Source organism: Rhinichthys klamathensis, unplaced genomic scaffold (genome assembly GCF_029890125.1).
Source record: "Rhinichthys klamathensis goyatoka isolate OS25496 unplaced genomic scaffold, OSU_Roscu_1.1 h1tg000393l_1, whole genome shotgun sequence".
Lineage (NCBI taxonomy): Eukaryota > Metazoa > Chordata > Actinopteri > Cypriniformes > Leuciscidae > Rhinichthys > Rhinichthys klamathensis.
Genome location: NW_026606895.1, coordinates 507,620 through 519,726, shown reverse-complemented (window position 1 = coordinate 519,726; position 12,107 = coordinate 507,620). Strand labels below are relative to the sequence as shown.

General features: G+C 43.3%; 1 protein-coding gene across 1 annotated transcript; it reads left to right on the top strand.

The window, feature by feature from the left end:
• Nucleotides 1–3,599: 3,599 nt before the first annotated feature.
• Nucleotides 3,600–9,344, top strand: dla (deltaA). The gene is made up of 11 exons (XM_056234359.1): nt 3,600–4,201; nt 4,292–4,591; nt 4,679–4,739; nt 4,833–5,090; nt 5,814–5,874; nt 5,967–6,097; nt 6,317–6,486; nt 7,148–7,364; nt 7,452–8,280; nt 8,390–8,624; nt 8,750–9,344. Exons 1-11 carry the CDS (start codon nt 4,148–4,150, stop codon nt 8,753–8,755), a joined length of 2,322 nt encoding a protein of 773 aa, XP_056090334.1. The 5' UTR covers nt 3,600–4,147; the 3' UTR covers nt 8,756–9,344.
• The last annotated feature ends 2,763 nt before the right edge of the window (nt 9,345–12,107 follow it).

Here is a 12,107-nt window from a genome sequence, read left to right as displayed (position 1 = left end):
GCATGATAATGAGCCTCGTGGTCAGAGCCAGGGCGCGCGTGGATTGTTCTGCGCGCCCGCGGGCAGCTGCTCAAAGTAATACGATCTGAAAGTTGAAACAATGCATGGACCACAGGTAGCCTCTGATCAACGCGCGTGCTTTTTGTATTTAAGCGGAACTATATGATAAATATGCGACTAAAACACGCATTTCTCATTCTAAGATGGACAGGGTGCGAATTAGGCTACCCCTCCTCTAACCCCCAAAGGAAGTGAAAACAAAAGGTTGGGTGTGTTAGTAAAAGTGCATTTGCCTATGCTTTTGTATATACAAGTATATATTTCGACAGGGTTTTAGCAGCTAATGATAAACATTTAAAAACGAACTAGTCAAAGTGAACGAGCGCGTAACCGTAATAATAAAGTGACGCTGTGCGGTCATAATGTAGCATAAGGATCACATAGGGGTGAATTCAGGTTGATTGGGACACTTTTTCCTAGTCATCCCAAATCACCCTGAATTCGCCTATATATAAATCGACCAATTATATTATGAAAAATAGTGCTTTATTTACAGTATTTGAGATAATTTATGGTTGGCCAATAGTTGCGCGACACGAACCTATAGACAAATTGCTCCAAGAAAAAAAAAAAAAAAGTCTAAAATTCACTTTAAAAATAAATAGTTAACCCCCTCCCTAACACTCTGGATGCGCGCGCGCCTCTCTTTCTGCCCTCTCATCCATGTTACCTTCTCCAATCTAGTGCCACGTTTTTGTAAAATAAGCCGTGGCGTATCAAATCAGATTCTCCAACCCCTTCGCCGATCGATAGGTCGCAAACAACATTATAGCCCCTAATTGTGATCCCCACACGACTTCATATGATCGATCCCGTGTGATGCGAGCCCAGCTTAGGTTCCCACGGCCGCCCATGTGCTGTCTAACTCCGCTGGGACTGCAACACTTCTGGCTTCGCCTGCGCCATCTGGCCCCTGCCGGCCCATACCGTTACAGGTTCTTTAACATGCTTCTAGTTCAATTTAGACCCAGGGCAGTGAGCACACACACACACACACTCGGGCAGAGGGAGGGAGGAGACAGGCGTTTAGTCAGTGGCAGATGGTGTGTAAGGGTCTGGTCGCGTCTGAAGGCGTACCGTAGACCCCCTTCAGTGACTGTCCCCCGAGGGGCTTCACAATCAATGAAAAACGAAAGCGCAAAGAAAGGCAAGAACAAGAAGCAAGCGAGTCCCACTGACCTGGTAGCTGAGGGGCTTGAGTTACTGCAGGCTTCAACTGTTAGTTCATTCCACAAGGGAGAAGGAACGAGCAAAACAACCTGACTAAAAGCTGTTGCTCGAGAACTCATGTTTGCCTTGATATTAAAAAGGGGAAATAAATAATACAGTGAAATGAATTGGTTACAGAAAAAGTGAATTGGTTAACTTTAAGACACGTTGCAAAAATACACCAATCATTACATGCATCACTAAACAGGCCTATCATAAGCCAATAAATTCATTTTTCCTTTAAAGATATATAGTTAAAGAAAAAGTAGTAGGTTTATTAACTACCTTACACTTTACTACACTGTTAAGAAATGGTCCCAAAAAGTTATTGTCGCAGTGATGCCATTGAACTATTTTTGGTTCCCCAAAGAACCTGTCTGTGAAACCATTATTTTTCTTAATGTGAGAAACACTTTTAAAAACTTTTTCTTTTTTTTTTGCTATAAAGAACCTTTTGAGGAATGGACAGATTCTATTGGTGTTAAAGGTTTTTCATGGAACCAGATGCAGAATAAGGAGAACCTTTATTTTTAAGAGTGTATAGGCTACTAAGAAAAAAATTATTCAGCAACAACACATAAAAACTACCCAAAAAGTTTTTAAAAATAAAATCGTTTTTTTTTCATGGGCAAGGAAACATTCCCAGAATTCCCTGTGCAAACTATTACATTTGTTGAATTCTATGTTTTTTTTTAAATAGCTTTGTCTTGATGTTATGCATCAGTCTGTTTTAGCTCTGCATTATATATATTTATGTTTTTTTGTGGTTCACACTATCTTTATGCAGATCATTTGGTTTTGAGGCAAAATTTGATAAACTTTAAGTTGATCTGTGTACCACCTGTGTTGTCATCAGAACATTTACTATTAAAAATAAATGTAAAAAAATCCATACCTCAGATTGGCATGTTGAATTAGTAAAATATAAAACATTCAGAACATAGCCACTGTGTTTTATTTTTTTTACTGTAAAGCTTCACAAATGCCAGTTTTTAATCATTAACATGAACAGTGTAAAAATACAAAATCCTAATAGGCTATTTTTAGCATACATGTTTGGGGGAAATAGTAAAATAATTCAAATGCTAAATTCAAATCTCACACACACAGGGAGCAAATACAGAAAAAGAGGAATTCCATATTTGCCAGCCCATGCCCAAAGTCCCGCCCCAGCCCCCCGCGACCAGCAAAGTTTCACCAGGAATCGATTTTTTTCCCACTCTATGATGTCAGAAAATTTGGCTCATTTAAAGGTTGGTGGATTGGAAATACAGAAAGAGCTCAAAGCATATCTTAACACAGTGATGTAATTTGTCTCACTTGTGTTTGGTTACTATGGACCTCAGGCGAAAAGCTTTTGTGCTTAAGAAAATCGCACTTAAATGAACGACCAAATTAAGACCCCCCTTCCACCACCCCCATTACACACGCGCAAATCTCGCTCTTTTTTCTCTCCTACACACACACACACACACTTTTTTTCGCACAACGAATTCTAGCTACAGGGAAAAAAATCGTAGCGGGTTCTTCTAATGTAAGACAACAGTCGGGCATCGAAGAGGTTCAAAAGACGAAGAAAAACAAACATATATTTGTTTGAATGGGCTCCTGAGAATGGAACGATAAGGAGGCGATTTGCTTGTTTTTGTGGGGCTCCGCGGATCGGCCGATTATGAGAACGGTAGCGCAGGTGCTGCCCAAATTACCATACAGCTGAGAGCAAACTTATTCCGCCAGCACACAATAGCGGTGCGCCCGGGGGATGGCCACGCGAGTAACACATACACACACACACACACATACACACACGCGCGCGCGCTTCGAACTCTTTCACTGCACGCGTATACACACACACACACGCACGCGCGCGCGCAGGCACACACACACACACACACACAGAGGAAAAGGGAAAAGCAAGTGGAGAATTTGGCCTCCATACAAATGATGCGTATTCTTTTGTGAGTTTGCCTGACGCACACACAGTGTTAGCCTGAGGAATGTTTTTTAGACACAAATCAGGACTCCCTCAAACAGGAAACGCAAAGGGAAGTAGACATGAGTTGAAAACTGAGAATGTCTTTCTCAAATGTGCTGGAAGTTAAACTTTTAACTAATTTTTAAAAGTTGATTTTTTTTTAGACACACACAAAAACACGCGTATTAAACTCCCTGAGCGCGTAAATGAAAACAAAAGAAAATAAAACTTATACGTCACGTTGCACTGTGTCATATTCTAATGCAAATAATAATAAATAATGTGTCTAAAACTTCAAGTTGTAAATTACCGTCACTTTTACGCACACACAGCAGCGCACTGATGTGTTTGGTTGGTTGGTTGGTAGGGGCTGGTTGCAAGCGAGCCGCATTGTAAAGCGTGGGACAGATTGGGGGTAGCGGTTCATTAGCATATTATTACCCCGGCATGTGGCACCCCGTATAAAACTGGCGGCAGGCGGCCTCGCTCCAGATACAAACGCACAGTGTCCGTCGGAGAAAGACGTGTGGAGGGATGTTGGAGCAGTGACAAACCCTGGTTTAGGATCAGACGAAGAAGGAATTATAAGAGCACACACGCGCATTCTTCTCCGAATTTTGAGGATTATATCATTCCGACGGTATTCCACAAGACTTCTGTTTTAATTTGGAACTTTCAGTTTGTTTTGGACACACTTTTTTTTCGCGGGGAAGAACTGGGAATTGTTTTGACATGAAAGGGAACTGCGTTCATGCTCAGTATCTTTTGAAAGCAAGCCTCTTCCAATGAATCAGCCGGCGAAAAGAAGAGGCTTTTAATACGAGGGATCTCCTGACTGATCTGGGAGCAGCCAAGTTTGCTCAAAGACTTTCATAAAAAAAACTATTTATTTATTTATTAATCATGGGACGCCACTTACTGTTGCTCTTCTCCATCCTGTACATGCTGCTCTGCCAGGTAAGGACTCCTCGCTCATGTCAGAATAAGGTAATGTGTTAAATTGCAATCACATTTAGATCTAATACTCATACATTCATTCTTCTCCAGGCGTCTTCCTCAGGCGTCTTCGAGCTGAAGTTGCAGGAGTTTTTGAACAAGAAGGGCGTGCAAGGCAACAAGAACTGCTGTAAAGGTGGACTTACCACCCCGTACCAGCAGTGCGACTGCAAGACTTTTTTCCGCATCTGTTTAAAACACTATCAGCCCAATGCATCTCCAGAGCCACCCTGCACCTACGGAGGCACCGCCACCCCTGTGCTGGGGTCCAACTCTTTCCAAGTGCCAGATACCTTACCGGATGGCTCTTTCACCAATCCCATCAGGATGAATTTCGGTTTCACATGGCCGGTGAGTACCCTTTAGTACCAATGCACTGACTTCAAAAGTGATGGTCAGCTCATTTTCTAATGGACAAATCTGTTTTTGCTATTGCAGGGAACTTTTTCTCTTATCATTGAAGCGGTGCATGCTGATTCCAAAGAGGATCTGACAACAGGTATGTTATCTGACAGTAAAAAGAGAAAAGAATGAGTAGTGTATGAATATTGTTTTGAACGGCATGACTGAAAAACATGCATTTTCTACACAGAAAACCCAGAGCGCATCATCAGCACCATGACCACACAGAGGCACTTGACTGTGGGCGAGGACTGGTCTCAGGACCTTCACAGCGTGGGTCGAACCGAGCTCAAGTACTCCTACCGCTTTGTGTGTGATGAGCACTACTACGGAGAGGGATGCTCCGTGTTTTGCCGGCCCAGGGACGACGCATTCGGTCATTTCACCTGTGGGGGAAGTGGAGAAATCATCTGCGACGCGGGATGGAAGGGCCAATACTGCACAGAACGTGAGTAAAAAAATATTGTATATTACTAAATTATTAATGGTATAGTAAACATAACGCTCTGCTATCATGAAAAACTCAGATTTTTGAAAGGCTGTGCTGTTATTTAGAAAAGAGAGGGAGAAAAAAAAGTTAACGGTTACAAACAACTTGTAACTAAAACCCTGCCCCCCACACTCACACTCCCCCTTCCAGCCCACTCTCACAACACACCACTTGATTTATTCTAGTCGGGAGGAGGAAAGTTTTTAGGAATAATCTCACGCGTGCCATAAATTTACATGCTGCCGTTCGATTGGCTGCTCACGGAGTGGGCCGGCTGCCGATTGGCTGGCGGAGGGGAGGTATTGTTTGAAGTGGGCAGCTGCCGGGAGTGCGCAGACAATGGAGCAGCTGTCGCCCGCTGGCCGCGCATACACCAGCTGTCCACTCTTATCTTCCCTACCCGGAGACATCGAGAGCACAGGGGAGGAGAAAAAAAAGTTTTGACCCATAGTGAAGAGAGGGAGGAAAGAAGGGTCCCCTTGTTTGTGAGCGCCCTATTGTTGTCATGTGTTAAGCAGAAATTCTTCAGAGGTGATTAGGAGATTTGAGCATTTATTTTTTTAAGCAAGAGAGAACGCTAATAGGTTTACGTGGCCCCCTCATTTGACACGAAAATTTTATGGGAAAATGTAAAAGTTGTGGATCCTTGATCCTAATGCAGGTGTTTTATCCTCCTTACAGCAATTTGCCTCCCAGGATGTGATGAGGAGCACGGCTTCTGCGAGAAACCTGGAGAGTGCAAGTACGTTCATCACAATGATTACATCATTAGCTGTTGAAATCACATTCAGGACTGATTTTCTAACTGGATCATTTGTTTATATTGTGCATCAGGTGCAGAGTGGGCTTTAAAGGACGCTACTGTGATGAGTGCATACGTTACCCAGGATGCCTTCATGGGACCTGCCAACAACCATGGCAATGCAACTGCCAGGAAGGCTGGGGAGGCCTCTTCTGCAACCAAGGTAAGACACACAAAAGATCAAAGAAAAGCATTTATAATGGCCTTGGAAGACTAAATGACAGAAGGATGTTTGGTAGAGAGGCTGGCTGAAAGAGAAATATGAGTTCCCAAGTGCACAAGACTACAAAAGAAAGAGCGAGCAACAGCTGTCCAGCTGCGGTTCAACCATGTGTCGCTGCTTAATCCACATGTGCTCAACATATGTCCGCCTCTGTTACAGATCTGAACTACTGCACACATCATAAGCCCTGCCTGAATGGAGCCACTTGTAGTAACACCGGTCAGGGCAGCTACACCTGTTCCTGTCGCCCAGGATTCACTGGAGCCAGCTGTGAGATTGAGGTCAACGAATGCACAGGGAACCCCTGCCGCAACGGAGGAAGCTGCATTGTAAGTGTACATGTTTTATATAAATTAGGGTGTATTCACACCTGTCTTGTTTGGTTCGATCGAATCAAACTCAAGTTCGTTTCCCCCCTTGGTGGGCAGGTGTGAATACAGCAAACATACGAAAATGAACACGGGTCAAGCAACCGTACCGAGACCCAGCTGAAGAGGTGGTCTCGGTCCGGTTACAAACGAACTCTGGTATGGTTTGAATTTCTGTCCAATGAATGGATGACCTTAGCACACGTGTGGTTTTGTTTACAAATTTTGGTTCACTTTCAAAAAGTGTAAAAAAAAAGAACCACATCAAACAAACAAGGTCCAGACCAAAGCAAGTGAACTAGCGGACTTTCCTGGTGTGAATACATACACCCTAAGACAGGGATGGGCAACTTCGGTCCTGGAGGGCCACTGTCCTACAGAGTTTAGCTTCAACCCTAATCAAACACACCTGAACAAGCTAATCAAGGTCTTCAGGATCACTAGAAAGTTACAGGCAGGTGATTTTTTTCAGGGTTGGAGCTAAACTCTGTAGGACAGTGGCCCTCCAGGACCGAAGTTGCCCATCCCTGCCCTAAGACTTTACAACCACATATAAACCCATGTGTTTGCAATAAAACACTCGTTCTGTTTGCTGAGCATCCCATACCTTTTGCTTTCACAGGACATGGAGAACACCTACAGCTGTACCTGTCCACCGGGCTTTTATGGCAACAACTGCGAGCTTAGCGCCATGACGTGTGCGGATGGGCCGTGCTTTAACGGCGGACGCTGCGCCGACAACCCAGACGGTGGTTATTTCTGCCAGTGTCCCACTGGATACGCAGGGTTCAACTGCGAGAAGAAGATCGACCATTGCTCCTCCAGTCCATGCTCGAACGGTATGTTGCACTTTTGTATTTGAACTTCATTGATCTTTGTGTTGAAACCAGTCCAGAATCTCATTCTCTCCCCACTTTGATCCACAGGTGCACGGTGCGTTGACCTGGTGAACTCGTACCTGTGCCAGTGTCCAGAAGGCTTCACGGGTATGAACTGCGATCGCGCCGGGGACGAGTGCTCGCTGTACCCTTGCCAAAATGGCGGGACATGTCAGGAAAGCGCCAGTGGTTACATCTGCACATGCCCACCTGGTTACACCGGGCGAAACTGCAGTTCACCTGTGAGCCGCTGCCAACACAACCCCTGCCATAACGGCGCCACCTGCCACGAGAGAAACAACCGATACGTGTGTGCTTGCGTTTCGGGATATGGAGGACGCAATTGCCAGTTCTTGCTTCCGGATAGAGCCTCCCAAATAGCCAGTGACGTTCCCTGGACTGCTGTGGGATCAGGAGTCCTGCTTGTGCTGTTGTTGGTGGTCGCATGTGCCGTGGTGGTGGTTTGCGTTCGCTCAAAGGTCCAGCAGCGCCGCCGGGATAGGGAGGAGGAGGTCGCCAACGGGGAAAACGAAACGATCAACAACCTTACAAACAACTGTCATCGTGACAAAGATCTGGCTGTAAGTGTCGTCGGGGTAGCACCTGTCAAGAACATCAACAAGAAGATCGATTTTCACAGCGATCACGACGACCTGAGCATGACGACAGAGAAGAGGAGCTATAAGACAAGACATCCACCTGCAGACTACAACCTGGTGCATGAAGTAAAATACGAGGCGAAGCACGAGGTGAAACTGGAGCACGCTGGGAAGGAAATGACGGCGAAGGAGTTGTCCGATAGCTGCGAGGACGTAAAGTGCCAATCTCTGCAGGACTCTTCCGAGTTTGAGGAGAAGCGCAGGAAACGCCTGAAAAGGTAAAACTGGTGTTATTCTTGTATTAAGATTTCTTCTTGTAACTATCAACTCAACGTGCTCTCAAATGAATGCATTGCTAACACACTATTCCCTCTCTTTTCTTTACAGTGATGCATCAGAAAAGTCAAAATATTCAGAGTCGAGGTATTCTGAATCAAAGTATTCTGAATCAAAGTACTCAGAATCAAAGTATTCAGAATCAAACTATTCCGATTCGCTGTATTCCGAGTCAGCATGTGCGTCGGCATGTGCATCGGCATCCACGTCGGCTTGTGTCGACACCAAATACAAATCCGTCATGGTGATGTCGGAGGAAAAAGATGAATGTGTAATTGCAACTGAGGTGAGTGTCACATATACTAGTTGACTTCACTACATCATGCAAAGAACGTACATCCATTCGGCATCCTTACCTTGAATCTGAGAACTAACAGACTTTTCATTGTCTCGTCCTTTTCCCAATCTCAGGTGTAATGGGCCTGCAGGAAGCCGATGCTCATTGTGTCCTATGGGAGACATTTTGAACTCCCTAAGAAAATGCTGCTGCTCGAAACCTTAGGTGGAAACGTCCCACCTCGTGACTACTGCTGCTGAGAAACTAAGACTGATTAACTGATATTCAGGATGAGCTGGTTCTCTGTACTGAAAGAAGCACAGGCAGTGGTGGCCTGTAGGCTTGGAAACTTGTGGAAATGATAATGATGGCAGGAGTGTCATTGAAATTTCAAATGTAGTTGTAAAATTTACCTGTAAAGCCATTTTAAAGGTGTTGGACAATGTGTGTCCATTTTTAAAGTTTTTTTTTTTAAACGTGGGTTCATCACACACGAAAATGGCATTAGGAAAAAAAACGTAACAGAAAGATACAAGGAAAGTAAAGTATCGCAGTGTTTTGCCATGTGATGTCCAATACTTTGTCAGCATTGTGGCAACGTTTTAACAATATTTTGGCAACATTTGCTGGTTTTTCGCCAATAATTCCCACAGGCTTTTACTGTGCCCAGAGACTGCACCAAACATTAAGGATGTTAAGGAAGTAGTTTAAAATAAATGTGTCACAAATTTTCTTGCCGTTGACTGTCTCAGCGACACCGTGGCAAAGTTGTGACAACATTTTAGCAATATTTTGGCAACATTTGCTGGCCCCACAAGTCAGTGTACAAGGGACTACATCAAAACGGTGGATGTTACCAGACCATACTGGCCTGTCTTGCACTGGGTTAAAATGTCACATGATGTCATATCCTGTCACATGACCAGTGGAAACTATGTTTATTACTTGATCACTGTGTAAATGGGAAAAATAAGTGCTCAAAAAGAAAATCTCAAAGTCTTCCAAGCCTCCGCTTTTTTTGCATTATGGTTTAGAAAATGTGCGTAATTTGTTTTTCGACGTAAGAAAATAAGTTTTTGTTGATGATGAATAATATCCTTGTTTGTATGTATTTTTGCTTTCTTTTTTATAACAAGAGTTGTATGATTTAAGTTAATTTATTTTTATTTAAGTTGTATTTCTAAATATTTGTAATGTTTTTAAGATTATTTAAGTTTGCGTTTTTCCTAAGTTGCTCCTGTTACTTGCAAAGGCACTTCGGGTTGCTGGGATGTTTTGAGAAAAAGATATTTAAAGAAGGATTGTAAAAAAATGTTATTAATGCTATTGTTTTCATTAACAGGTTTTTGTTTGATTTCCTTTCTCTGAATGAAGGTTTAGCTTAAATTATTTTTCCAAATAAAGATTATGAACTATTGAATATATGTTATTGTTTTATTGACAGCTGCACCACATACACTGGTCTTAAATGTTAACGCTCAGCATCTTTACATTCATATTTGAATACCGACACAATCGTTACAGCATTTTCAGTCTAAAGTAAAGACAAACTTATAAATCACATGAACATAACACCAAAAACAAAATGAAAAACTTTTAGAGGCTGCTAAATTGGAGCCTCTTTTTATTTAAGCTTCTTTTGTGGTGATTCACGTTTTTTATTAAGTCTTTTCTGGGTGTTGGATTTGTGACTTTTATGTGTGCCACTCTGTAAGGGTTAGAAATGGTTCCTTAGAAAATACGGAATAGATTGGGATGCGGGTTCTTTATAGGGATGAGAACGAAGCTAATCATTAACATCTGCTCTGGCCTCTTGGTCACCCCATACTGGGCTATTCATCGCTTTACCCCACATTCTGCCTGCCGCGGGTGCATCGCTCAAGAAATGGGCCTTTGAGAAAAGCCGTCAAATAGCTGCAGGATGTTTACAAGTTTTCCAACCAGACTAGAGAGAGAAATTTAAAGCTTTGGGAAGAGCTGAGGGGGAAAAAAAACCCTGAACTAGTTGGCAGATTTCCTAAATGGATGAAGCTATTTGGCAGGTGTTTTGGCGGGAAAGCCTTTCTTGATTTCAAACATGCATCACTAAAACAACCAAAACCAAAAAAAGTTGTTTTTAATGCCTTTCTCTTAAAGAAGTTTGTGCTTTCTATTAAGAAATAACGTTGCAAGATATTTTGTATCCTAACATTGAAGTAGCTATAGAGAACAAAACATCTTTTGTTGAGCTTTTATGGCTAAACATTAAGCTGGAGGAGAAGTTCAGAGGAGTTCTGGCTGAGGTCTCTTACAACACTCATCAATGGAGCTCTGGGGAACAGGCAGAGTCACACAATGTAGTGGCGGACAATAGCCGATACAAAAGGGCACCATTTGGGAGAGGCAGTGTGTGCCTATGAATGGAGGGAAGGGAGGGGGCAAAGAACGACAGATGTTGTCTGTCCTCCTGAGTCAAAGCGTCCTGCAGGCAGAAAACACCAGCTAGACCCCACATGGCCATGGATGAGAGACACAATGGAGACCCTTCAGCTCACGTCTCTTGGTCTTCTCTGATATTTCGCATCTGAACGCAACTTAAAACTAATTTACACTGCACTGCAAAAAAAGCAATTCACTTAATTTAGATATTGACCCTGAGATTAATAATTAAAAACTTTATTTTATTTACACCAAGACAGGCCTCACTATTATTCAGTGGCGGGCCGTGCATCTCACACCTAGGCCTTCTGTCCTACCTGAATTAATAACTTTTAATAGTGTAGCAGCGCAAAGACTCTCTATAATTGTTGGTTTTATTTTGCACCGGCAGTTATTGGGTTAATGCGGTGAGTTTGGAAAAGGTCGGTAGAGAGAAAGAGTTCGGCTGGTGCGTTTGTGTACAGTTGTTCTTGCGTTCCGATTATAAGTTCAGAAACGGAGCCTCCCTTATCTTGTCGTTCAATGGTTACAATAGTCCCTTTTCAGACGTTACAATAGTATGGATGTTTGAAAAAAATTAAGTTTCGATTATAAATTTAAAAGAAAAATTAAGAAGAAAATCATATTCACCACGGGAAAAAAAGCATTATACTCACCAAAACTACTAATTATTTTTTGCAGGAGACCCGGAAAGTCCATGGTGAAGGCTGAGCGATGACTGACAGAGGTTGAGCTGGAGGACCGAATAAGGAGCTTGGAGGAGTCCTAGGACTGACGGTGGAGCCAAGGGAAAGCAGAGCCGGGGCGGAGCCGACAGGCTGAGGTGGAGACATTGGCCTGGAGGCCCGAGGTGAAGAGGGGGCTAAAACTCACGCCGAGCCACATGGAGCTAGCGCTGGGGACGGAGCCAAGGAGCCGGACGAATCCAGGGCAGTGGCCATAACCAGCAGAGGAGATGAGACTTAGAAATCAGGTGGGCATATCGGAGATTTCTGGACAGATTTTTTGTGGAGTGAGGGAAACTAAGATACATGTTTATAGCATTTATAATGTTTCTAAATGTGTTGTTTTATT

What these genes read in the sequence shown, in the direction of transcription:
- dla (XM_056234359.1), top strand. Translation starts at nt 4,148, where the DNA reads ATGGGACGCCACTTACTGTTGCTCTTCTCCATCCTGTACATGCTGCTC. An exon ending in GAGAAACCTGGAGAGTGCAA is followed by an intron (nt 5,875 to 5,966) that starts GTACGTTCATCA and finishes ATTGTGCATCAG; the next exon opens with GTGCAGAGTGGGCTTTAAAG. An exon ending in GCAACGGAGGAAGCTGCATT is followed by an intron (nt 6,487 to 7,147) that starts GTAAGTGTACAT and finishes TTGCTTTCACAG; the next exon opens with GACATGGAGAACACCTACAG.